Raw genomic sequence first — 23466 nt, 5'->3', positions numbered from 1 at the left:
ATTTGTACATTTATATAATCTCCACATAAATATTTTGGTCACAACCTGCATTGATTATTCTTCCCCTCCTCTTGGCGACAATATTGATGTGATGATACTTTCGTGCATTACAGGAACATTTTTTTTCCTCTCAGAAGGAAATGGATGAAGAAAGTCAGCCCCAGCCGCGAGCATGTCAACAGCCACGCCATGAGCACAGACTTCTTCCAAAGGCTGAAGAAGGACAATTTCATGTGACCTCATCATAATTTTAATCTTTTATTTCTTGGATTTTTGGGACAGAGTCAGAGCAGGCACTGAGCCTTGCTGGAAGGTAAAGATGCTCTCCACGAGGTTGGAGATTGGGATCCATCTGAATATTTCCACAACGCCATTACTAAAAAGCTCTGTTCTTCACCCTGCCTGAGGCTGATGATTACTGCAAACCACAGCTCGCTCCCAGCCCCTCGAAGCACACTTGCCAGCACCCAGGTGTTGCAAAGCAGGACTTGCAGACAAGTACCCACGTCATCAACCCCAGTTCGCACTGGAAAACTTGCATATAAATCTTGCTTTTGGGGCTTCTGCAGGATGGGCGCAGGCTGTACAAAAGGACACAGCTTGAGGACAACCACAAGGCTGCAGCATTTCTAGCACATAGGGAGGCACACAAATTTAATTTATCAGGGTCAACTCTTTTTTGACCAGGGAATACTCAGCTGGAGCAGGAGGGGACAAAAACAACGATTCTACACTAATTTTAAAGCTGTTCAAAAAGTTATTGCTCCGCACTCTTGTGCATCCATACGCAGCATGTGCAGCTCTTTGCTCGCTGCTACGCTTCAGCGGCTCTTCTGTCTTTAGCGTCTGGGGTCCTAACGCTGTTAACAGGGATTTAATTTGCTCTTGCTAATATTTTATCCATGGTATTAGGTCATGTTTCCCTTTCCACTTGAAAGGCATCTTCAGCTTATTGGCAGCAGTGAAATTAATAGAGAAATCATTAGAAAGCATAAGGCTGGGGCCGTGCAAATCACACACCACAGAAGATTATTTCCAAACAATAAAATTAATTGGTGTCATCAGCCACCAGCAGAAGCGCTGAGAGAGTTCACATTAAAAAACATAGAGGATTATTGACAGCCCGTGCCTCCTCATACATAAAACATTTGATGGCATAATTTTATTTTATTATTTTCTACGCATGAAGGCTCTCCCTGCACGGAGCTGCGGAGGAGAGCTGAACCAGACAGCAAGACGCATCTGGGACAGCGATGCCACAGTTCTCGCCCACACAAGGTAGCTACAAACCATATGAAGACCCAGTGGATCTGGGTGCATGGCTTGGGGCAGTATTAACCGCACTGATTTTCAGAGGACACGCACTCAACGTCTTTTGCAAGTCAAGTCCTACAAAGACAGGCTGTCAGGACCCAAATCTACTGGTTGCTTTTGGCCATCTGGGACACAAGGACTTGCCTGTTTTCAGGTGCTTCCAGGGAGCAAATCCCACAGCAAAGTACTTAGCCCTGTGTTCAGCTCCCAGAGCCTGAAGCAAACACCCTCCTGATCCACCAAGGTTCAGGTTTGGGTTCACAGCATCTTCCTGGGCTTTCCCATCACACTGGGGTCTGGCCCGTTGGTGATCCATGGAAGCCAGGCAAGCAAGAGCAGAGGATTTTGGCCCTGGCTACAGTATTTTCCAAAAAAAATATTTAAAAATGGCTGCAAACCAGCAAAGCCCATCACTTAAAGAGACACAGATAAGGTTATCGTCTGAGCAAAGCAGAGTAAATACTTAAAGTGCTGCCATCACCACGGTGGTAAATAAAAAAAAAGGGAACGATTAATTCCAAGTCTCGAGAAGGCATGTATGAATTTGTTTTGTTTCAGAAGAAAAAGAATAAATAGTAGCCTCAAGTCAGGATAATATTTATTCACATGCTTCACTTTGAAGTTTAGCCCGTTGACTTGTGTGCGCACATGCTGAATCTCCTCGAGAAGAGAGATTTCTGAAACTGCAGCCGTGAGCAAGGAAAGGAAGAAAGCAAACTGTTCAAACCCAGGTATTAACGAAGCAAAATAAGCCTCGGCACCAGGGGAATTATCACTGTCCCTCTAAAATACAAAGGAGAATTTAAATGGTTTTATTATTGCACCTCCCCCCCATAGTGCAGACCTGTAGAGCAATTCTCTTAGGTTCAGGGAACTGAATTTCATGGCAGGAAAAGCAAAACGAGAAGAAAAGCCCAGTTAATCTCCAAGATAAATCCCCGTTCGCTTGGTTCCTGCCATAAAGAGGGATTTCTCTGGGCTGCCACTTCTTCCTGAGATCATTTGGATGCATTTCCACACTTGCGTGAATACCTGGAGAGCTTTAGGCTTTAGGGAGATGGGCAGGAGCAGAGACACATCGACAGGCAGCAACACGCTGGGGCTGGTGGCAATGCACCCACACGCAGAGCAAAGCCCTGAAAAGCACCATTACACCCAACAACCCCGCGGGAAACTCCTTCCCAGCCCCACGTAGCAGGAGCTGCCTTACTGAGACATGAGCTTTTCTCCAAGACATTTCTGTTTTCTTAATAACTCCGGATATTTTCCTCCTTCACGCGTGTGCCTTGAGCAGAAACCACCAGCCCCGGGCTGGGCGATGGGGTGGCAGCTTTCTGCACCCAGCCTCGGCATGCCAACGCCAAATTTCAGGTCAGGCTCCAAATTACACAGGGTGAAAAACCTTTATGCGCTTTGCAAACATTTCGGTGCAGGTTTGCTCAGCGCACGCCAAGGAGCAGGAAAGCAAACAGCCCTGCCTTCCCCAAACAGAAGCACCACGAGGGTCACGTTGTTCGGCTCCTTCCTTCCCCCCTCGAAGCAGGGAACATTTCTTTTCCAACATACCAAGTGCACCACAGATAGTCATCGGTATCAAAACCCCTCTTCCGCTTCACCCGCTGTATCGCCCACAATGCAAACGCACGGGAAAGGAAAGTTTCCCCCTACGTAACTTGCATTTCTTATCTCTCTCCACGGGTCCACTTAGTGCCATGGTCTAGTTGACATGGTGGTGTCAGGGCAATGGTTGGACTCGATGAGCCCAGAGGGCTCTTCCAACCTGATTGATTCTGTGATTCTGTCCCCTGACCAGCTTTACTAAACACACGGGTAAAGCAGGACCCTAAATCACACCCTGATACCCGTAACGAACGCTACTGGGTAATGTCTCTTATCCGACCTTTCTTTCAGTTGGGTCACTCATATTTGTAGTCATGCTTCATTTTTCCTTAAGTGTGCCTTTATTATGGCATTTACTCCTTTATGCTTCAGAAGAGAACAGGGTAAAAGTGGATTTAATGGAGTTAGAAATAGGATGGAGCAAAACCACAAAAATCTGAAGCTCTGCTCATCCTTCAGACAGCTCACACTACTGCAACTGATTTTAATCGATCGCTACCTCTTTACAAGCCTTTCCGTGGCAAGACAGTGCTGGAGAAGTATCTCAGAGGAGCAAAGTGCCTGAAGTTAAATGTTTTTTGGCTGTTTTACACCGGTGCAAACAGAAGAGCTTGTTGCAGATCATCGTGTGTGGAATTGTGGCTTCACAGAACCCAACAGCTCCCGGGAGCAGCACAGAAAGCTCCCCTGCTCTCAGAAAGCTCTCTCCAGCAGCACCACCCGCCAGCCCAAGCGCCTGTGTTTCTGATCACCTGCTTCCAGGGCTTTTGGCTCTGCCCTTGCCCTGCATTTTGAAGGTCCCTGACACTGTGAAAACAAGAAGCCCAAGGCTGAGCATCCCTGGCCACAGACCATCCCTCCCTGGTGTGTTCCCGGCCAGTTTCTCCTTAGCCTAGTCCACAGCAGGTTTTCTTCACCTTCCCCTGCTTTTCCAATTCCCCCTATCAGGGTTAAAACCGATTAGCTGACAAAAGCGTGATAAGGTGGTGAAGGTTCAGGCTCTATCAGTCCTCTGAAGGATAACTGGTCTTCTGTGAGCCATTGGCCAAGAGGCAGCACACGAGAAGAAGCCAGGGATGTGCCGAGCGCTCCTGCAAAGGGCAATTAAACCCTTTTACATGCCTGAAAATGGCCATAGAGGTAGGAGAGGGCTGTCCACAGCCCTGCTGAGCCCCAGTGTGTCTGTAGAGGGGAGCTGAGCAGCACAAACCGAGGCTGGGGCACCCCTCTGCTGGGTCCCCTGCCAAGGAGCACAGAGGACAGGGCTGTGATCACACCATGGCTCTGTCCTCTCCAGCCCAGCCTGGCCACCAGCCCCATGTGGCTAACAGCCACGCCAACGGCGCTGCAGAGCCATTGGGATGAATTTTGGTTCCCCACTGGTTCAGTTCCTCTGACAAAGTCAAGTGGGATCCAGCCAAATGCCTCTGCAGCCCATAGTCTGTCCTGCAGGGAGGATTCCTGGGACGTTTTATGATAAAGGAGGAGACTTCATGGCAGCCAAAACCACCAGCACTTCACGCCAGCCCAGTCCCCAGGTCCTTTGCTGCAGGGAGCACAACCCACATGCAGCCCTGGGGAAAACCACCTCTCCAGCCCATCCCTGCTCCCCTCTCCAGGACCTGCGGGTCCAGCTCCCAGGCTACAAGCGCAGGGGCGAGGGAAACCGAGACAGAAGCAACCTGTAATTTCACAGCACAAGTCTGCTGCGTGGACCTACCACAAGTGCTCTGGAATCAGGAGATGGTCCGAAGCTGCCCAGTCTCTAACTTCATGAAGAAAACCTCCTCTTCGGCATTTTTCTTAAAGCCTCAGTCCCAGGAACCTTGCAATTACTGCTAACTGAGCTTTCTGGTTTATTTCTCAAGTTTTTAGCCTCTGGCAACTACCGAAAAAGCCTGAAACATTACTCAAGCATTGCTCCCTACTCACTTAGAACAAGGCCTCTGGAAACAACCCTATAGTGGTGGTGTTTTTAAAAGAAATAACCCGCTTTGAGAGAACATAAGCCATACACCCCGAATCCTCTGCAACATCAAAAGATGACTGCACAGGCACATGAGCCTGCTGCAAGCTCATGCACCCAGCCAAGGAGTAGAAGGTCCAGGCAGAGCCAGCAAGCCCCTTCCTCAAGGGAAGAGATATCAAAGGACATGACCTATCATGAGAAATCAAAGGACATGACCACACACAGGCAAAGTACCACCACAAACACCCATGTTCCAAGCAGGGTTCAGAGCTCGAGCTCCCCAAAATCCTCAGCACAACCACCATCCTGCGAGCCATTCCCTGAGCTACCAGATGAGCTTCTGCTCTGAGCCCTGCACCCACAGCCATCCCTGGCTGCCCCAGTTTACCCAGTAAACGTCAATGCTTGCACTGCCACAGTCCAAAAGGCCACCCCAGAAAATTACATCTGGCAGCTGATCAGGAGAAACAGCACTGTGAAAACACACACCAGCAGGACCCTGGCAGACAAGCGTTAACCCTTCATCCTCCCCCAAATCCCTCATATTCTTCCCTTTTTCATCTCCCATTGACATTTACGATCTCCAACCAACGCGATAACCAGCGTGTCCCAGTTTGCCCAGTAAGGGTGGAGGAGAAGTTCTGATCCGAGGAGGGGACAGCACTAACAGCAAGACTGCAGCGAGGTGGAATTCCATCAATGCACAAATGGAATTTGCCAAGAGGCATTTTAAGAGTCAATTCTTCACACTCCAGTAATTAGAACAATATTATGAAAAAAAGGCGAGGGGGAGGGCGGGAGGCAGCGCACACACTGGGACTTGGCTGGTGGAGGAAACGGGCTGAGCAAACAGAGTCAAGTGAGGCCTCAAGGCAAAAGTCCTTCAACGTGGTTCCCTGCAGGTTGGATTTAAACCAAAAGTTTATCCACTTCCCAACTGTAGATTTTTCTGTGCATGCATGTTTTTAAATAAAATTTCGTATTTAGATCAAATAGGGGCTAACGACCCTGACCCAACTTCCTTCTTTACCTCAAAAATACCACCAAGGTCAATGGGGTTTTTTCCCTTCCAGGCCAATACATTCAATTCTAGGTCCTGCTACAGACTCTCCTAGTGACTAATAAATCTCTGTGCATGATTTAAGACATCATAAAAGTCTAATCCCATTGAGCACTCCATCCCAGAAATCAGATTCCCACAGAGAAGCTGTCATCTAGGTCTACAAAAATCAGAACACCCCAAATTGTTGCGTTAGGGAACTGGTGGACCCTATTTCTGCTGCTCTCCAGTGTCCCACGTTGGTGTGCCCATATGCAGAGCCCTCACAGCCGGCTTCACCGCGTTATTTCCAGAAGCCAGAAAATACATTTTCAAAGAAAAATTAATTTGCTGTGCAAATCCAGCTCCTCCAAAGACAGCCTGGGAGCAGAACTGATGTGTGAGGTTCAAGATAGACTGACGCTGTACAATGGTTATTCATATCAGCTGAAAGCGGGACTCAGCCATTTCAATTCACATCTGCAACCAACTGTGATCTCTGCTCCGCGTCAGGAGCACAGAGGTCCTTTTGATAAGCCTCTATGTACAGGGACTAAAGCACTATTTCCGCATGAAAGAAATATATTCCATTTTTTTTTCCACTAATCTTTACAGTCCACTGGCTTGGAAGACCGAGTTTCTCTCTCCCATCAGAGAGCTGTTGCACCCCATCAGGCTCAGGCACGTCGCTGGGACAGCAGACAGCAACGCTCCCAAGCCCGCTGTCTCACACCTCATCTCTCCAACCACTTCTTTTAAATGAGCCCTCCAGCACAATCTCCAGTTGCTTTGCCTTTTGCACATGCCCAAAGGAGACCAGGGTGCTGCAGGAACACCCTCGATATCACACCCAGCGCTGGCACCCAAAATCCTGCCAGGATCCCCAGCTCTGATGTGATTCTCAGCGCACGCTTGTTCAGCGCACACTTGTAGCACTGACACCAAAAGGTCTGTGTATGGGGAAGAATCTTCCCTCATTTTTTTCCTTGAGAAAATGCTACAAAGCTTTTATTTGTCAAAGCTCCACTTTTGCATCAGTTCTCTCCAGATGTGTATAGTTTAAATTAGATGCACAAAACTGAGAGAGAGCGAAGACTACGCCTGTATGAGAGCCATTACTCTGTGCATAAGTGACATCCATTGCACATCCAGTGACATCCATTGCACCTCCAAGGACTGTACAATACAAATAGCTGTGGAACTGTCTCCCTGCTCGTATGAGTAATTCACTGTTTTCAACGAGATTACTCTTAAAGGATGTGGGATAGCAGCAGGTCAGGGCACAGGACTGCCATGTCTGCCACCACTCCACTGCCACCATCCTGCATGGCCTGGACAAACTGCTGCTTCTTGAGCCACATCTACACCAACTCTTCAGACAACACAGAATCCATACGTTGTGTAAGTTATCCTCGCTGCTCCAGCCTGTGGCAGAGCAACTGAGCATCACACTGCAGCTTTGAGACCCTTCATGTGCTTCAAGTCAGACAGATGCTCCAGAGCTGCCTGAAGTCAGGGTGGCCTTTGAGGTGGCAAATGGAAGAGGTGGAGAGCTGGAAATGAGCTCTCCCATGTGGCAGAGTCACAGAGAAGGTGCTTTTCATCAGTAGCTGGCATCAACATTAAGGCAAAAAGATGAAGTCTTGCCCAAGGATTAGGACAGGAAACACCAGCACCCCAAGGCCCAGAAGAACACGCAAACTGCTGGCTCTGATTTATGTGTTACTTCCAACCCATTTGCACATCACTCCTTCCCCTGAAGTATTAACCACCTTTTTCAAAACTTCAGAAACAGGCTGTGAAATCCCCACCATCTGTTAGCTAGGGAGAAACCTCCACCAGAGAGAAATCAGCCTCTCCCACGCAAGCCTTACTCATTAGCAGGAATGACTGCAAACATCCACCGAGTCCACACTGGCTCAGAAATTCCTAAAATTACTCACAATAGGCCTACAATAGGAAACCTTGACAAACGCAATTAAGTGCAGTGTGTCCACATCATTAGCTTTACCCAGGGTGCGTTAAGGCTGCTTTCTTGTTACTACAAATTATGCTTTAATACATAATTAGTAGGAAGAGAACGATGTCAAAGAGGAGAATGTCTCACTTACATGCACACCATTAAGACTGAGAGCGCGAATGAACTAGCTGCAGCATCACCATCTGAGGCTCATTAACTCAAGCAGCAAAGCATGGAGGGCAAGCAAGTGCTGCTGTCCCACTGCAGGCATGGCCAAGGGCTGCGCAGCCACGCTTGCCGCAGTCGCCCCGTCTCCCCTCCTCTGCCAGGTGTGGAGCCAGGCAAGGAAAGGTCCACAAGAGTTGGACAATACAAAGGTATCTTTCCCCAGAAGAAACGCTCACACTTTTCCAATGGGAAATTGATACTTAAGATAATTGCACAACTCTTGCAGATAGTTTTCAGATGTCTTGGTCATCACCTGTGATTTTTAGACAGAAGCTTTTCAAAGCAAATTGCTCCCTACCAGCGCTGCAGATGCAGCCCAGCCCCGGGATCCCGTGGAATTGCCTGGCTCCTTGTCTGCTGTACCCAGAACAGTCCCTGTGCACAGACACACCGATCTAACGCCCTGCAGCTTCTCAGAAAGGGTCATTAGACATTGGAAGGGGCTGCCCAGGGAGGTGGTGGAGTCACCATCTCTGGAGGTGTTTAAGAAAAGACTGGACATGGCACTTAGTGCCATGGTCTAGTTGACGTGGTGGTGTCAGGGCAATGGTTGGACTCATCCCAGAGGTCTTTTCCAACCTGATTGATTCTGTGATATTTCTCACCAAGTTTTCCATCCCTCTCTATCCCTCGCGTGTGTGCACACCAACACCCACACCCGGCAGGTGGGAGGAATCCCAAATGTACAGGGAGTTTCTGAAGAAATACTTCATTTCTGAAGGAAAAGGAAAAAAAAAAAAGATACCCTAATCTGGAAGTCCTCCAAGAACAAACAAGCAGCCCATTCTGACAGCCAGCGGAACAAAATAGTCCAAGATGGTGCTTTTCCCCGCCCCCCCGCCCCGTTTAACTTTCCCCCATGAAGAAGTGTGGGAGGGAGGCGAGAAGTCTCCCTATCGTCCCCGGGCGAGGGTAGCCCTGGTCTCTAAAGCTGCCCCTGCAGGTGGACAGGACCCGCCGGTCACAGCAAAGTCTCTCCAAACACGGGAGACTCAGAAGAGACCAAGACTGGGCGAGAGAAGTGGGTGCCAAGAGCAAACCTCGCCCAAACCACGCTCGGCTGAGACATAGAGGTTTCAACACATTTTTTTGTGCACTATTTGCTGTGAAACATTAACATTTCTCTGCCAATAACTGACTGTCCAAACGCAAAGCACCGATCCAGCAGCAGCACAATAGGGCCCCAGGCTCACTGACCAAAGCCCATCTCCCTCCGAGCACCCCGGTCCTGGCCCCGCTCCCGGAACACCCTGGGGAAGGGGCATGGGACATCCAGGCTCCTCTCAGCATCGGTATGTTCATGTTCAGGTGTGGTTTCAATGCACTAACTTGTACCAACTCTCCTCTACCCCAAGAGGAACCACATTTCCCACAGAAGGTTTTTTCCACCCCATTTTTCTTGACTGTTTCACAGAGAAGATGCTGTGCAGAATGACCCCGAGTACTGGGGTTCGTGGACTTTGGCTGTGCCAGTATTTTCAGGCTGACAATTTCACTTTTTGCCCATTCTGCTAAACCATGGTTACACCCACACGTTAATCTGTTGCAAGAAATGTTAATTATTATTTGTAACCAAAGCGTTTGGCCTTGGGACAGTGTCATCATCAGATGCTACTGTTCCAAGGGGCTGAGAAATCTGCAGAAGATTTTAATGAAGAAACAGAAAAAATTAGAAAACAAAAAATTCCTTTTATTGCAAGACTCCCATAAGTGATATTACCTGGGATGTATTTCCTTCCCTTCCCAAAGCACACGGACACTGAACAGTTAAGCTCAAGTGACAGCAGCTGCACTAATTGAGCACCAAGACATACAAAGACTGATTTTGCCTGTTGACATCTTTCAGTCACGATGATGCTCACTGTATCATTAAGTCTCAAGTGCCTAATGACATAATAAAGGAAAAATGTCTCAAGGGGTTCAAATGAAACCAGGCATTTCTCAGACAATATGCACAAACTATTGGGTCACCCAGAAGAGCCTGGCTTCTCCCCCCTCCCCATTTTGGAGACATGGACTGGAAAATGTTTTACCATTCAGGTTTTTCAAGGAAAAAAAAAATCCTTTTCTCCCCAGTCTTGTCTAAAATTACTGCAAGGAGAGCTCAGACAAATCAAGAAGGTAAAGGAAAATCAATTTCATACACATTAAGGATATGCATTTATCCATGTCCTGATCGATAACCTCCCATGCCTTGCACGTTAAAACACTTCCATCGCTATTTAAGGCCCAACAGCAGAATTCTCCCATCCAGACTATGGGATTTATGAAAGATCCTGCCCATACTTGTTTGATCTGAAACATAATACCCCTTAATGTGACCCCTTGGAAAAATACTGGGGAAAGGAGCCAAGAAGGTTGGGGGGGGGGAAGCAAAGCTTCCCAGAATGAACATTTCTGGCTCTTTCAGTTCCACTGAGAAGCTGCACATCTATAAACAGACCAGATTTGTCAGTAGGGGAGAGGGGAAGGGGAAAAAGCAGAGAGAATTCACCACAGCCCAGCTAAAAGCTGGGTGAATACCCAGTGAATTCCAAAGGGCCATGAGCGCTGGTGCCCAGCTCCAGCCCGGGAGCCAGCTGACCTTACAGCACCTCTCCTCCATGCTCCCAAAAATCCGAGCAGCTTTGCACACAGCAATAACTCACGTTTACCTGTGATGGTCCTCACCTGCCCCACGATGCGCAGAATCCTCGGCAAGGAGCCAAGCTCCTCACCGGGAAAGGCTCCCGGCTACAGCAGCGTGGTGAAAACCCCAAGGGGTGCCCAGCCGACACAGAGCTGAACATCGCTCCGGGCTGGGGAACCGCAGGAGCGGGTCTGATGCTGCAAGGCATTTCTTGGCAGAGAATCCAGCCCTGATAACAGAGACCTTGGGCAAACGTGGGTGTCTGCTTTCAGCCATCCAACACCTCCCCAGCCCTGATCAGGAACAGAAATACAGGGCTGTAAGCAGAGACTCTCCTCCCACGGCACTGGTGGGAGCCCAGCGTGCCCCTTCTCATTTTGGCCGGTGGGACAGGAGGTGACACAGGGTCACAGCTTGGTGGTTCAGCTTCCAGCTGCTTCACAGAGGGGCTTGCTTTAGGGTTTTTAGGTTGCTTTAGGTTTGCTGCATTTTATCAGCAACTTGTTGCCCACACATGATTTAAGGCTGTGGAGCTGTTACCAGCCCCCTGAAGACCACAAAATACACCTGCACGGCCCTTTGGACATCAACTGCGACAGGCAGCTGGAGAGATGCACAGTCCACCAGGTTATTCCAGGGCAATATTCACAGCAGAGCAGGGGGAAATTTCCAGGATTTGGAGTCTAAAAACATACATTACTGGAGGTGTGGCAGCACCTACCAGATCTCTCACGGCAAACACTGGCTGGGCAACAGCCCTGTGCACGGCCCGGTGCTGTGCAGCACAAAGCACTGTCTGGTACACGCTTGACTAGCTGCAGAAATGGGTAATTCATTCGCCCTGTGTTTTAGGGAAGTTCAGCGTCAGAGTTTCCTGTACATACTTTTAGCGTTCCGGCTGAAAACATCTGCTGGACACACCGCACCTGCTAACGCACCGCAGCTGATGTCCTCACAGTGCCTGGGAGCAGGAGGATGGGAGGAGGGTCCCTGCAGCACCCCATGTCTGACAGCATCACCCGAGACCAACCTGCACCATGGGCGTGTGATGGGCAATACAGAGCTCGGTACATACGGTGTGAGATGAGCAGCCCCTGAGCCCAAACGAACCCTCAAGCTGGCGAAGGGCAGGGTGGGGATAAACCCATCCCATGCTGTTCAGTCTGCTTTTGCCATTGTAGCATTCACCCCAATACCCAAGTCTCCAGTAGAACTCCAGCAAGGCCATTTGGAGCAGAGGAGGCTGAGGGGAGACCCTATCGCTCTCTACAACTACCTGAAAGGAGGGTGTAGTGAGGTAGGGGTTGGCACCCCAGGCAACTAGCAACAGGACAAGAGGGCATAGCTGTGACGGGGGAGGTTCAGGTTAGACATTAGAAAAAATTTCTTCACAGAAAGGGTCATTAGCCATTGGAAGGGGCTGCCCAGGAAGGTGGTGGAGTCACCATCTCTGGAGGTGTTCAAGAGAAGACTAGATGTGTCACTTAGTGCCATGGTCTAGTTGACACGGTGGTGTTAGGTCAAAGGTTGGACTCGATGATCCCAGAGGTCTCTTCCAACCTAGTTGATTCTGTGATTCTGTGATTTAAAACACGGGTCACCAAACACCAGCTGACCTAGTGCCAGCTGAGCACAACACGGCAACCAGGACGGAAGGGACCGAACATCACCCGCAGCTCCCGCAAGCAACTGGGGGGTTAATCATCAACTGGCACATGGTGACGTCCCTGCACAGGCATGCCACGGGCTGCAAGGGCAAGGGCAGGCCTGCCTTCCCAGTGCTCTCATACGCTTCCCGGAGCCGGGGTTTCTCCTTCGGGGAAGAACTGCCGCACCCAAGGGCTCTGTGCAAAACCCTGTGGGCAGCATCACAGCTGCACGTGAATTTTCAGCTTGTTGGCAAAGCACTTTGGTCGCTTCCGAGAAGCACGGCGGTGGTCTGTAAAGCACAATATTGCCCCGCAGGAGCTGTGCTGCTCTGCACAGGCACGTGAAGGGCAGCACGGGGGACGGCGTGGGCTCAGGGTGCACCCGCGGCTCCTGCTTCGGTGGGGCAACGTCATGGCAGGCAAGGGGTTAAGCAGGTTCCTGGTCTCTTGCACGAAATCACACACACAATCCTCAGTTACTCTACTGGTCTCTCGGGAATAAAAAAAAAAAATAAAATACCCACGCCCTTCTTTTGGGGAATTCTTCTCACTTCCACCCCACCCGCCGCACACGCGCTGTGCCAGTTATACAGCAATTAGGAACGTTTTCATCGGCGATAGGATCCCTTTCTTGACACACATCCAGCCACCGCGTAGCAGCCATCTGAGTGACTGGCACAGAGGAACACAACAAGGGGAGGTCTGTCCGGCTGCCCGCTCCCCCGGGGATCTGGAAATGAAGAGGACACGAGGCACAGCCGCCGGCCCCGGCATCACCGAGCCGTGGGTGGGATGCCGTGCTCGGCTGCCAAACGCTCCTCTCCGCTATCACTTCATGCACTCAGCAGTGCATGCAGGAAAATGCACGGCTTTTAATTTGTTCTTGGCTACAAGAAGTCAGAAAAAAACCCCAAAAAGTCAAGAATGGGTGAAGGAGAGCTGCTCCCACTGCACACGTCGGGCTTGCTTTGTTACAGCACCAAAACGCAGCCGGTTATCCGAAAGCCCTGCAATTTCACACTACCTATATTATTTCATATAAATCTCCCCCCCTTTCTTCCCTTTATATGCCCAAACTATGTTAAAAAGGCACCCTTAAAAATACTGCTGCAGGGATATTGACTTGCACGTGAAGTTCGAGATGATGGAGGGAGGGGAATTCTCAGCAGAGAAACAGAAAGAAACGCAAACCACCAAGTCTCCATTATTAATCCCTTAAATAATTCTGACAACGCTCCCCACCCTCCTATCTGAAACCAACCAGAAAACTCCGTTTTCTGAGTCTCTGGCAAGAGGGTGGGGTGTGCATGTCAGAGAGGGATGGGGGATGATGGCAGTGGAGCCCCTTCGCGGCTCTCCCAGCACCCCATGCTGACGGCCAGCGAGGTGGGACTGATTCTCTGGTGATGAAGCTGGGGACAAACTTGCATCAGCATCTGATGAGAACAGCCCAAATCCCCCTGAGGGCTTTCCAAGAGTGCTTGACACAAGGAAGGGGACACCTTCACACCAAAAGTTATTCTGAAGATGTGAATGCTTTATAGAGGTCACTCATCACTCTGATAGCACCAGCACATCCCCTCTTTGGCAGCTCCCCTGCCCTCTCCCACCCCCACGACGGCTCTTGCTGCAGCTGCTGGAGCACATCATGCTCAGGGCCACCCTCCCCACCATGCATGTCTCCTCCCCAGCACTTCAGACATGCAAGACAAGCCATGTACAAGTCCTCCATCAGCCACCCACGAGGCACACGTGCCAGTGAGCCTTGATGGATTCCATTAATTGAGAGGGAGGATTGACCCAGACCTCCCTCCTCCGAGCCCCGCTCGAGCTGCGAGGTTGGCACAGTTCTCACCAACCTCTGGACCAGAACCAACAGAGTGAAAAACACCACTTCAATCTCACTATCAATATCTCCTAATTTTTTAGCTGACCCGTAAGCCGCTTCCCTTTTTCACTTTTAGAACAGCACCGTTTTGTATCCGTGGGTCAGGGTGGGGAAGACCCCCATCTTGCAAAAAAAGCTTTTTTTTCAAACAGTGAAGGAACTTCAAAAGAAATTCAGGACAATTAAACACACGTCAGGAGAGCAGAGAGGAGTGGGAGGCTAATAAATGGCACGCTCCACAGGTTTATGAATATTTGAACTATATTTCTCAAAAAAAAAATACTACATTACTGCAAGTTATTGAAAATGAGTAACTCCCTTTAATGAACCTTGCTATCATCGTGCTGACTAATAGAGTGATAAAGAATTTAATCCATATTTATGTACATTTTATCTCATTATAGTTGGTGCCAAGAAATTAGCAAGTCCAATAAGAGTTACATTTTATACCATCACTGCTATTAAATGTGCATGAAGCGCTGTGCAACAGCACACTGTAGATGAGCATTAGCTTTTTATGTTATTTCTTTTTTAGGAGCCAGGCTGTACTAGCACGATCAGACCCTAATGAGGGACAAGGCAAAATGAACAAGGGTTTTCTTCCTCGGAGCACTGCACACCACGCTGCTTCTGCATCCTGCAGCAGAGACACAGCCACAGAGAAACACCTCTGCCAATGTCACCAGTGATTACGGAGAGCTTTTGAGCCACTTTGAAGGGGTAAGATTTTAAAAAAAAAAAAAAAATTTAAGAGCCAACTTGTAGAAAACAATATAACAATATATTCTTTTAAGGTGTCTTAAAGGGGCACAGCTAGAAATACAGGTGGTCAGCATCTCAGGACACTTCTGGAAACCTCTGTCCTGAAACACAGCATGGCCCTTGTCACAGTGGGACTGCTTAACGACTGGACATTGGGAAAAGAACTGGCTGTGGGCAATTTGAACTGGCCTTCCGACTCCCTTGGGTAACTGGGAAACACTGCAACCACGATTACGAGAAACATGACGCATCTATTTGGCAAAAGCCTGCGCTTGCCCATCACCCGACATCCCACGAAGGCAGAGATGGAGCTTTCAGCTCCACAGGGATTTCGGCTGGAGAAGCCCACATGATTCACAATCCCGTTTCACCAGCTGTTATCCTGGTGACAGCAAGGAAGCAGTAACTTCCCAAGCTTAAAACTCGAGGAAGCAGCAAACCCAGGGATAAAAACCCACGTTCCTGGACTCGAGCAGCCCCCGACCACACTTGCTCCTTTGGAGAGGACTCCATCGATCCTACAGCAGCTCCTCCTTGGTAAAGCTGGCTCAGAAGCCAAAGGGAGCTATGGAAACCTCTCTCAGAATAACAGCTGGTCAAGGCAAGACTGAAGGATCTGATTTTTCTTCCTCTTCTAAAGCACTAATGTTTTTCTTACATTAAGATACCCTGAAGGCCCTGCAGAATCCAAAGGACAAGCCCTTTACATATAGTTTGGCACCACATAAACGCAAGCCCCTGCCTTTCTACTCGGTAATTACACTGCAGCAAACCCAAATGCCACCAGTAATTGCTGTCTCTCTGGCCTTCTGCTTTGGAGGAGAGAAATAACTACTTAAGTAGCATCCAGAAAGGAAACACCCAACACCACTCCACCAAGGTTTCTATGCAATTAAATGGTCGACTGTTACTGCGCTCCGCTCAGAAAAGCCTCCTGCACGGCGTAAGTGGCTTGTAACCAAAAAACGCTATTGATCTAACAAATGAATAGCTCCAGGAAGAATTTTTTTGTGTGTGAAGTCTGTGTTTGGCCAGTGGGAACATGGATTAGAGGCTCCTTTTGCTCTCACTGTGGCTCAAAGCGGAAAGGCGCTTGGGTCAACAGCAGATTTTTCCTTGTTTATTTGCTTTGCCACTGTTGAACACAGATCTGAGGATAATGTGGGAATGAAAGGTGGCAAAGACAATGGGGATGTTTTGACAGGCTTACGGAGGGATTTAGGGTGGTGCAGCAGCTGATACCCCCACCAAACCGATGAAAAATTGCATCAGAAAAAGATCAGCGAGGTTTTTATATAGAGAATCTGTGCCTCGCACATCTCGTAAGGTTGTTTGAGGATCACGGTGCACGTGAAAATAAGCAAGATCCAGGCAATAAAGTACATTTGGATTTCTTGGAAGTTTGACAACTTTCTTTCCAAACTCTCCTAAAAACTAAATTGTTATGGGGTAAGAGGGAATAGCAAATCATCCCCCCTTCCCAAGTCACAAACCTGAATGTCCCCTCAAAAAGTGAACAGGAGGAAGAGGACAGAATGGCTGTTCCTTAACCAGACCAAAAAGGAAACCAAACTGCATTCAGCTGACACGTTCCAGCAGTGTTTAACACCAGGCTCTATTAACAGGCATCTCAGGCAATTTGAAACAGCACAAAGCAAGAGACAATGTGACAATAAAGCAGCGTTTTAATTAGCAGTGGTTCTTACCCCAGCCCAAAAGGTTCCTTCTGTGCATTCATATTCCCAGAACAACAGCAGCCTTCTTGTATTTCATAAATCAAAAAACTCATAAAACAAGCCCCTGCAATTGCACATTCCAGATAATGGTCCAGAAATAAATTAGGCAATAAATATCAAATAATATATCCCCATCAGCAGTGAAAATCTACTCTTTGGATAATCAGAAGAGAAGATGCCTTCCAGCAGCTTATGCCTGGTAGCTCGAAATAGGTAAAACAATAGAGAGCTTTAATAAATCTTTTAACACCTTTTCCACTAAAGAATATAGCAATTGTCCTGCATAACAGCTTCCCTGAGCCCAGTATCCATCAGAGCAACAGCACAGCCCCAAAAGACATTTCTCATGTACTTTAGAGACTGATCCCAGAGGCTCTGTTAATCTAAAGCAGAAAGCTTGAAGGCTTGATCTCCCTTCACTAAGGACACAGCAGAACCAACCTCTAGACACACAGGCTACCACGAGCACAGGGAAAGAGGTCCCCAGTACATGGGTTAAGGGTGCAGAAGCTGCTTAGAAAACCACAAAACCTTCATATTTTCATCTAAAACCTGCAGCAAAAGTCTGGAGAACCACCCCGGTGCCATCAGTGCCAGAACCATCACTTCCCAGGAGCTCAGGAGTAACTCTTACCTTTCCAAAATCCCGTACATCAAAGAGGTCGAAGGGATCAAAGAGATCGCTGTTTCTTAACCCAAATTTGTCGTGACACACTTTTAGGAAGGTTCGGATGTTCTTCAAACAGAGAAACTGGAGGAAACAAAAGAGAAAGGAGGGAAAAAGTGAGCAAGAGAGGCACAAATTTTAACCGAGATTTACCGAGTTAAATTCACGTGGGAGACAAGTTAAGAGGGTCTTAGAAACGTGCACTGCAAAGCCAGGCACTCGTTTATTTGTTGTTGCTGAAGATGTCAGGCTCCTGGTGCCCTGTGAGGGCTCCTGTGTTCTCAGCTGCGCACCAGAAACAAACGCCCCTTTGAAACAACAAGTTTCCCATAAGGTAACAACGCAGAAGGGCTGGAAAACTCAAGCCAGGATGTTTCCCTTTCGAGGTTGAAGCCAAATATAAATTACAGCTGATGTTCTACAGAAGCCCAGTGTTGAACTTTTAACCATTTCCAGCACGATCCCACTTGGTTCCCTACAGAAGGGACCCACATCACAGCACTTATTGCACATCCATACAGATATACACATCCCAAACTGCTTCCACAAAGCTCTGCTCATCTTTCATCTTAGCCCATACAAAGAGGCAGAAATCTCACCCCTCTAGGGACCACCCTTGGTTATCCCGATAGCTCAACTGGCAGAGCAACATTATATTCCTCTTTCAAGAAAATCCTGTCTTTGACTATAGCAATAATTGGTCGTCTGCTTGCAAGTGTCAGGGATTTTGAAGCCTGGGGACTCCAGACGGTCTCGCTCCAACGAGAGCACAGGGGCTAAGATGAGAAGAATAAAAGCCTGCTTCATTTTTGCAGCTGCATCACCTACATCCTTCATCAGGATTGACTGACTCTGCTGAGCAAGCCAATTAATTTCACTTCTTTCCGCATCCTCATGCTATTCCACAAAATACCTTGAATTTATTGCTGTATTTCAAGCAACTCTTCTTTTTCAGGCAAATTCCTCACCAATACATAACAAACACATTAGAATTACAAGTAAATCAACCCATTAAAGGGGTGAATCATCCCCACGTGATAAACAGGAGCAAGACACAAGCTGCCTTTGGGTGGGTTTGGTCAGTGTGGTTTTGTCACGTGGCACTATCTCTGCTCCCCAAGTTGTTATCAAACCAACTGTCTAGACTGAGAGGATTTTTTGGAATTGCCTTACAACCTCTCTTGCCAACACGGGTTATTTCATAATGTTATCTTCTGGGTCTCTGCAAGAATTTACACCCCGAGCAAACCAGCTGCTTGCAGCATGGAGGTATTTTCTGTTGCACTGCAGTCTCATTGATTTCAAATTTCTAGCACGTGTTTAGTTTAAATCCTTTTAAGCCTCCAGTTGTGAAAGTTAATGACACAAGTTATAGCCATAATTACACACGGCAAGACGCAAGCTTCCTCCGCAGAACCGCCCTGCCTTTCCGCAGCGTTCATTCCCCACCTCCTGCTCGTCCCAAGGCTGGGGCAGCAACGAAGGCTGAAGCGTTCAGGAAAGATGGACTTTCACAGTGCCGATGTTCAGCCAAGCGAAAGACACCCAATGGGTGTGAAAACCTGAACCCTCTGCACAGGGCATTTGTGGTTCAAGTTCCTGAAGAGCTCAAAGTTCACACTACCTCGTTTCTGAAGGACTGCAGAGAGATCACACATCCAAGCAAATGAACACCTCGTCCTGACAGCGTTTCTAACAGGGGGCGAGCCCCAGCTCCACCATGGGACTCGATCGAGCTGAGCTACCCCCATCTCAGCTTGGCCCCAGTGAGAAAGGTCACGCTGTTCAGCATCAGCTGCATCCAACTGTCTCAGCTCATCCAGCTCAAATCTGGAAGCCATCTCACCACCAGCCACTAAATGAGCACGAGGCACCCACAGCGGTGCCACTGCCCTTCCCGCAGCTCCAGGTGACATCTGCCAAGCCACCAGCCGCTGCCACCATGCAGCCAGCCAGGCGCGGAGCGCAGGCAGATGACAAGCATCAAGGAAGAGCCCGATAATCTCTTTAAAGAGCTGCTGAAAAGGCCTGATGTAAAACACAGTAAACCAAGGCAGCAGCACCACAGTCTTGCTCCACCAGCGAGGAGCTGGCAGCAGAGTGAGGCCACCACATTGCCCACAAGCAAAGCCACCACTTGGGATGACAACCGTAGGCAGGTTTGAGCCCCACTCCTCCTGCACAAGTACAACCCACGTGTGGGTGTTAGCAGCACGATTTGCTCCTGCACCATTTCTCTCTCACCGATCTACAAAATATTTTCTTGCGCTTTTGCTCACAGGCGTTTCGAGGCTGGTTTGCTGGTGATGGAAGATCATGAATTGTTGGCTTGATAGCGTTACTCAACGGCCACACGTTAAAATTAGCTACAATGGAATATGAGCTGTGCCGAGGCCATTTTATTTACCAGTCAATCACACCTTTGGACGAGTAAACACTCCACAGAAGAAAGAGAGAGAGAAATCAATGTTCTCTGTGGGGCTCATTCACCACCTGCCAGGTCCAAAATCAATGGTGTCATTTATACGCTTCGAGCTAGAGCAGCACTGAAGCAGAGTCCTGCAATCTCCTTCAGTGCAAGGGGCACCAGGAGCCCAGGCACCGCACACCCCAAGTCCTGCCATCGCCCTCCTCCACACCCAGAACAACCTCGGTACCCGCCAGCCATCGCTTCTAGCAGGGGAAAGACACCACCAGCAACCAGGATGCTTAGTTCTGGAAACAGACCCCAGAGACCACGGCATCTTCTGTGAATACCAGCATCTCCCACACCACCACCCAGGCTCCTAAAACAGACACGGCCCCAATCCTCGGCATGGGGAGAGCTCCCCGGGGCACAGCAAAGCACGTCCAAGGCGGTTTGGACAGGGAAGCTATTAAAGGTAGAGCGAAGGAGCAATGGAGGCAGGGATGGGACTGTACCACAGGGAGCAAGAAACTCATCCAGTAAGACAAAATACCTTAAAGCCTGCCCAGACAACAAAAGTCTGCAGTGAGCTCTGACCCGATGCTCTGAGGGTTGCAAGGAGCCAGCACTGCACAGAGGCAGCGGCGACAGCCACCTGCACTCGCCGAGTTTCGGAACAGCTTCGCTTATTTTTAAACTCTCTGCAATGCTATAAGGTGAATAAACTGCTCTCAGCCGCTGCCCGTCCTGCCCCAGCCCAGCAGAAATCTGCTTTGCAAAGCCGGGGAGCAGCTGCAATTTCAGCAGCGCTGCCCGTGCCCTCGCCCAGGCAGGACCACAGGACCACAGCCAGCCTGGCGAGCAGCCCTGGCCCCTGAGACACGCTGGAAATGCCTCAGTAGCTTCTGGTATGTTCTTTTTTAAAGAGGGTTTTCATGATATTATTTGTTTTATTGAATTCAGTAGGTTTAGAGACTGCCTGGATGATCGCTGCGCCTATAAAAGGTATCGCAGCCGACTTTTCAATGCAACTCAAACTTGCCCTGCAAACTTGTAAATGCATTGCAGAAGCCTTCGGTGGAGATCAAGACAGGGACAATCTGGTTCTTGGGATAACCTTGGATACTTGGGATAACTCCCCTTCGCAGGGGGACACAGGGAGCTCAGCAGGGATGTGCCCAGCCACCCCAAATGCTCCCGCACCCCAGGCAGGAAGGGCAGGTCGGATGTTTCTGCAGTTGGAAACTCCAGCTCTGGGGGTGGGAAGGGAGCCCAGGGAGGGTGCAGGGCGGCTCAGCACCTTGCTCCTCCTCACACCCCTGTTTTAGTTACCACCACCCCTCCCTGCGGTCCCCATATGACTGGGTGCCCGCCGCACCTGCAGCCATTTCCGATGCAAATGTGTCAGAAAAGATGCAGCTACTCGAGCACATTGGGGTTGGGGTGGAAACTGTCCCCCAGCCCCGGCAGAGCTGATCACCGGCTGGGAAGCCACGTGCGTTTCTGCCTCCCAGCAGAGCTGCTTTGCTAACGGGGGATGGCAACGGGGCAGGGAAAAACACAGCAGCCTTTGCTCAACAACCAAACTGCCCAAGGTGGAATTTGGAGGACGCTCGTGTGAGCATCGGAGCAGTCCCTGGTCCCTAAATTTGGGATGGCAACAGGGAGGGAGGTGCAAGGCTTGGGCGTCTCCAAGAGGCATTTAATAACGTGATAAAATGTAGGGAAAGGAAGGCGAGGGGGCAACTGGTTTGACAGGGCAGGATCATGCAACAGCTCACAGTTTTTAGGAAAGGGCCTTTTGGAGAGGCCGCGGCTGGGGTTAGTGCTCCGGGGCGGAGCGGGGCCGCACACAACAGCCCCGGGCAGGCAGCCACGCGCTGAACCGTGGCCAAGCCGTGGGCTCGCAATGGGCCCTGCAGCACGCGAGGAATGCTGCAGTTTCGCCGCTCGAGATAACCCACTGACGAATGACGGCAGGAACTTTCTTTAGCGCTTCCTGACCGTGATGTCAGATTTCCTCTTATCTCACTGCCTGCTCAGCTTGAAAGCACCAGGCAAAAAGTAACTCTCGGGCAGAGAGCTGTGGGCATCTGCTTATCAGAGCCTTCGCAGATGGGGATGGGAGGGTCCCTCGTTGAGAAAACACAGCATTTGCAAGGATCAGTTCGGAAATGGGTCTCCTGGGGCATGAACCTCTCAAGAAAGCCAAAGGATGCATCTCCAAGTTGTGCTGAGTTCCCCCTGCGCTACTCTGACATTGCATCAACGCTCCCTTTGCTGCTCCAAAGTCAACAGCAAAGAGAAAGTCCAAGAGCATTCAAGTACCCAGCGGGACCCCCAGGGCTGCAGCTAACCTAACTCTGCATTTAAAACTGTGCACACCAAATCGTGACCTTTACCTGATCCCTCCAAATGGCTCTGCCTCATCTAGCTCACCTCCACATCAAGGCATCTCCCAGAATTTCAGGAACAATAATACAAGTCAAAAGCACAACTGGAGCTTGCATCACACCCCACCAGCAGCACCACATCTTTCATGGCTTTGTTCCTTCTCACGCTTCGGCCCACTGTCTCTGGTGGAAAGGAGCAGCCGCAGAAACGATACAAACCATCTCTGCAGAAAATTTCCCTTCCCAGTCACATTTGGATTCAAGTCGCAGCTCATCAATTACTTTAGATGGACAGATTAAATTTCGGGTTGTTGGACAGCAGATTTATCTACTGAGAAGTGGAGAATGAAATTATTTCTCAAACAATTTAGTGCTATTATTTCCCCCCATTTCAAAGACATTCCCATGGCAGAGCACTCACGGGTTGGGCAAATTCCACTTCGCAAGGCTGATTAATGAGCCTGAAACACTGATGAGTGCTGACCTCCCCACAGCTTCTCCTTCCCCTCACATCCACCCACGAGCAAGGGTTAGCCCTAGGAGAGTATCTGAGGGACAGCAACCATTTATTTCAGCAAAGACCCATAGCTTATCACTGGGAGGACTGGGGGAAAGCTAACACGGAGCTGCAGCAAGCAAAGGTCCTTCCCAGCGAGGAGCATCAGGAGGGCTGCCAAGCCCTGCTCTGGTCCTGCTCATCATCGCTCTCGCATGGGTCACGCAGACAAAAAGCTCCCAGTTACCTCACAGGAGCTTCCCATCGTGATGTATGAGCTCTCAAAGGGAAGATGTCTCTCGGGTAACAATATTAAGCTCATGAACTGAAGGCCAGAATATACACAAAACTGTAAAATCAATAAAAAAAAATAAACAAGGGGAGGTCCTGGAGTAACCTGTTATACACACTGAAGTCACAAGCCTCAGCCCCAGAGGCAGGGGAATGGCTTTCAGCAGCGCTCGAGTCAGAGCTGGCACAAACATTAACCAGAGCTCCTGGATCTCATACAAGATATGAACTACTGACACAAGGCGAGGACCGGAGGCAAACACCTCCGAGGTGGCAGACGCTAAGAGGACGCGTGGAGAGCGAGAGACGAGAGCACACGGTCAAACGATTAAAGCCAAATTAGTCAGAGACGCAGAAGAAATGCTCAGTGACATACTGAAGTACAGACTGAAGATGTCTAGGATACAGCTGTGCCTGT

The 23466-nt window shown here is 49.3% G+C and overlaps 1 protein-coding gene across 1 annotated transcript in view; it reads right to left on the bottom strand.

Annotated features, from left to right (window-relative positions):
- VAV2 (vav guanine nucleotide exchange factor 2) overlaps positions 1-23466 on the bottom strand; it is a 130230-nt gene that overhangs the window by 80804 nt on the left and 25960 nt on the right. Inside the window, exon 2 of the mRNA XM_068413907.1 lies at positions 17429-17545. Coding sequence (XP_068270008.1) covers positions 17429-17545 — 117 coding nt within the window. The remainder of the gene's footprint in view (positions 1-17428; positions 17546-23466) is intronic.

The sequence above is a fragment of the Nyctibius grandis genome, chromosome 16 (assembly GCF_013368605.1).
Source record: "Nyctibius grandis isolate bNycGra1 chromosome 16, bNycGra1.pri, whole genome shotgun sequence".
NCBI classification, from domain to species: domain Eukaryota; kingdom Metazoa; phylum Chordata; class Aves; order Nyctibiiformes; family Nyctibiidae; genus Nyctibius; species Nyctibius grandis.
Note: the sequence above shows the minus strand (reverse complement) of the source record. Positions and strands in the feature narration are given on the sequence as shown.